The following is a 2,500-nucleotide window of genomic DNA, read 5'->3' on the forward strand; positions in this document are numbered from 1 at the left end:
AAAAATTCATTTATTTTGCATTTTGGCATGTTCGTGTACATGATGTTTTCATTTATCTTAGTCGACATGCAAGGAACTACAAGCGGCCATTTTGTTTTCAATAGCGGGCTTTTGGCGTTTGCAATTGAAAGACGAAGACCAATGGTATTTAGGTTGCAAATATTAGAGACGCTTTTCTCAACCTTTGCCAGAAATTTAACGTCTTTCGTTTTAAGTGATACCGCGCATGCTTGACTTCCTTCCACGCTGACCATTCGAAAAGAAGGCAAAGGGACCGTAAACCAAGACGAGTCCTTCCAATCATCATATTTTGCGTATAAACGCATACATAATTCATAGCCCATCGCTTCTTCATACTCTCAAAAAGCCAGGTGGAGACTACTTCAGTGTAACCTCAAACTTGAGATAAACCACGTCATCTTTGCAGTAAGTGCTGTCACGAATGTCCTCTTGAAGCACAAATCTCCTTGCTCCTTTTCCGAGATTTCTGTCAGCGCGAGGTCGTGTAATACGTTGAGGCTCAAAGTATGCGCAGATGTCTTTTCGGTCTTTGTGTTGGTCCCGTTGATCCAGTAGAGTAAAGCTGTATCTTGGGTATATCGGCCATTTTAGTATGGAGTCGTACTCTCCCGCTTGAACCTGAAACGCAGAGAAGCTTGATTAAGCATGCGCAGTTGCAAAGAAGCAATTTGCCAGTAACCAGAGGCAACTTTGTGACTCACAGAGAGTACCATCACCCATTTCAACCTCCTCGACAACTTTTCGGGTATTTTACAGTTAACCGCAGATATTTCTCTCCGTTTAATCTCTTTCAGTCTTCGAAAACAACCTTTCTTGTCTCTAGGAAGCATAGAGCATAGCCGCCATATTGGAAATGTTGCAAATTAAGAGCTGATGTTATGCGCAGTAGAGATGCGCAGTACAAAACTGCGGAATCACCTTAGGGAACCAGGGGGTCAAGTTGCGGACATTTCAATGTTAGTGATGTTTTGAAAATTGGTGGGTCATATCAATGTCAGCTCAGGGAAAAAACATACCATCCTCCCTTTTCTTCATTAATTCTACTTACTTAATACTGTATCATACCTACAAAAGACCGATTGACTATTATTGCATTGACTATTATTATTGCATTGGTTATAAATTGAACAGGCACGAATCCACGAATAAATGACACCGCACTGAATGTTGGGGAGGGGTCCATTTTAAAACTTGCTATTGCGAAGGAAAAGGAAAAGGGGTATTTCTTTTCATTGAAAGGAGATTTTTTTGTTCCGAGAGTTCAATTTCGATAGACCACACTTCTCCAGGACCTAATCAACATTTTAAGGGTTTCACAAAAAAACGGAGCATTGATGGAGTGGGGGGAGTAAAATGAGCGCACCGTCGACCTCAGGTTTGTCAGGTGAAATACTGTTACGAGTTGTCGACGTTAAATATGGTTGCTTTACTTTACTTTACTTTACTTTACACACTTTCAAAACCTGAAGAAAAAAAGGAAGTGATTTTTTGATCATAGTAGCTGACTATCTTTCTTGAGGAGCAGAGTTTAAGGAACACTTTTTCACATTAATTGTCCAGTTTCAAGTTCTCCAGGACCGCTGGTATAAAAACACTGAGGACACGTTTTTACAGGCTTAGCCTCTATCTGAAGTGAATATATTAACGACAGTGCCTACTAATTCATAGGTATTTTTGCCCCGGTGTGAGATTATGCAGGAAATGTAGATCTTGACAAGTGTCATTGAAATCCAAAAAGAAATTGGGGTAACCACGCATTTTTCCAAGATAACTCATGAATAATATTTGTAAAAAGCTTTAAAATACAAAGCAATGTATGGCGTTCATTCTCAAATTGAAGCTTAATTATCTCTCAAAAATGCATGGTTATCCCCAATTTTCTTTTTGGATACCAAGACTACTTACTAAGATCTACTTTCTCCGGGTAGTTTTAAACCGCGCAAAAATATCCCTGTATTGGTGAGCGTCACCGATAGGAAACTCGAGTATCTACGAATGCGCAGTGACAATCGTAGGCACCGTCCTTAACAAATACCGGAAGGAAGAGGGGCCTGAAATTTGAAACTAAACAACAGACAGATTAGTAAACAAGTCATCTTCGCGCTGGAATTTGTAAATATACTCAATTCAGATGGAGGCTAACCCTGTAAAAATGCGTCCTCAGTGTTTTCATTCAGCGGTCATGGAGAACTTGAAACTGGACTATTGTCTGTACTTCTATACAAGACTGAAGTTGAAGTTGAGGAGAAGAGCAAAAAATGGCATTTAATGACGCTTATCAAAATCGACACGCATCTAATTAAGTGTACTTCTGGACACATCTGTGATAAATACGCAAATCATGATAGCAACATTGCTAACCTTAAGGCCCACCGATAAGTACCTCCCTCGTCCTGTACCAACGCCGTTGAACCACACCCCTGCGTAGACTTTGTAGCCATTGTGATGGGTAAAGAAAGACTCACTGATCATTGGTTCA

General features: G+C 40.2%; 1 protein-coding gene across 1 annotated transcript in view; it reads right to left on the reverse strand.

Annotated features, from left to right (window-relative positions):
- Positions 1–2,500, reverse strand: part of LOC138021465 (TNF receptor-associated factor 4-like) — a 9,464-nt gene that overhangs the window by 17 nt on the left and 6,947 nt on the right. The window contains exons 7-8 of the mRNA XM_068868349.1: positions 2,383–2,500; positions 1–639 (exon numbers count right to left, since the gene is read on the reverse strand). The exon at positions 1–639 is cut by the window's left edge and continues 17 nt beyond it; the exon at positions 2,383–2,500 is cut by the window's right edge and continues 275 nt beyond it. Coding sequence (XP_068724450.1) covers positions 379–639; positions 2,383–2,500 — 379 coding nt within the window. The 3' untranslated portion in view covers positions 1–378. The remainder of the gene's footprint in view (positions 640–2,382) is intronic.

Source organism: Montipora capricornis, chromosome 10 (genome assembly GCF_036669925.1).
Source record: "Montipora capricornis isolate CH-2021 chromosome 10, ASM3666992v2, whole genome shotgun sequence".
Lineage (NCBI taxonomy): Eukaryota > Metazoa > Cnidaria > Anthozoa > Scleractinia > Acroporidae > Montipora > Montipora capricornis.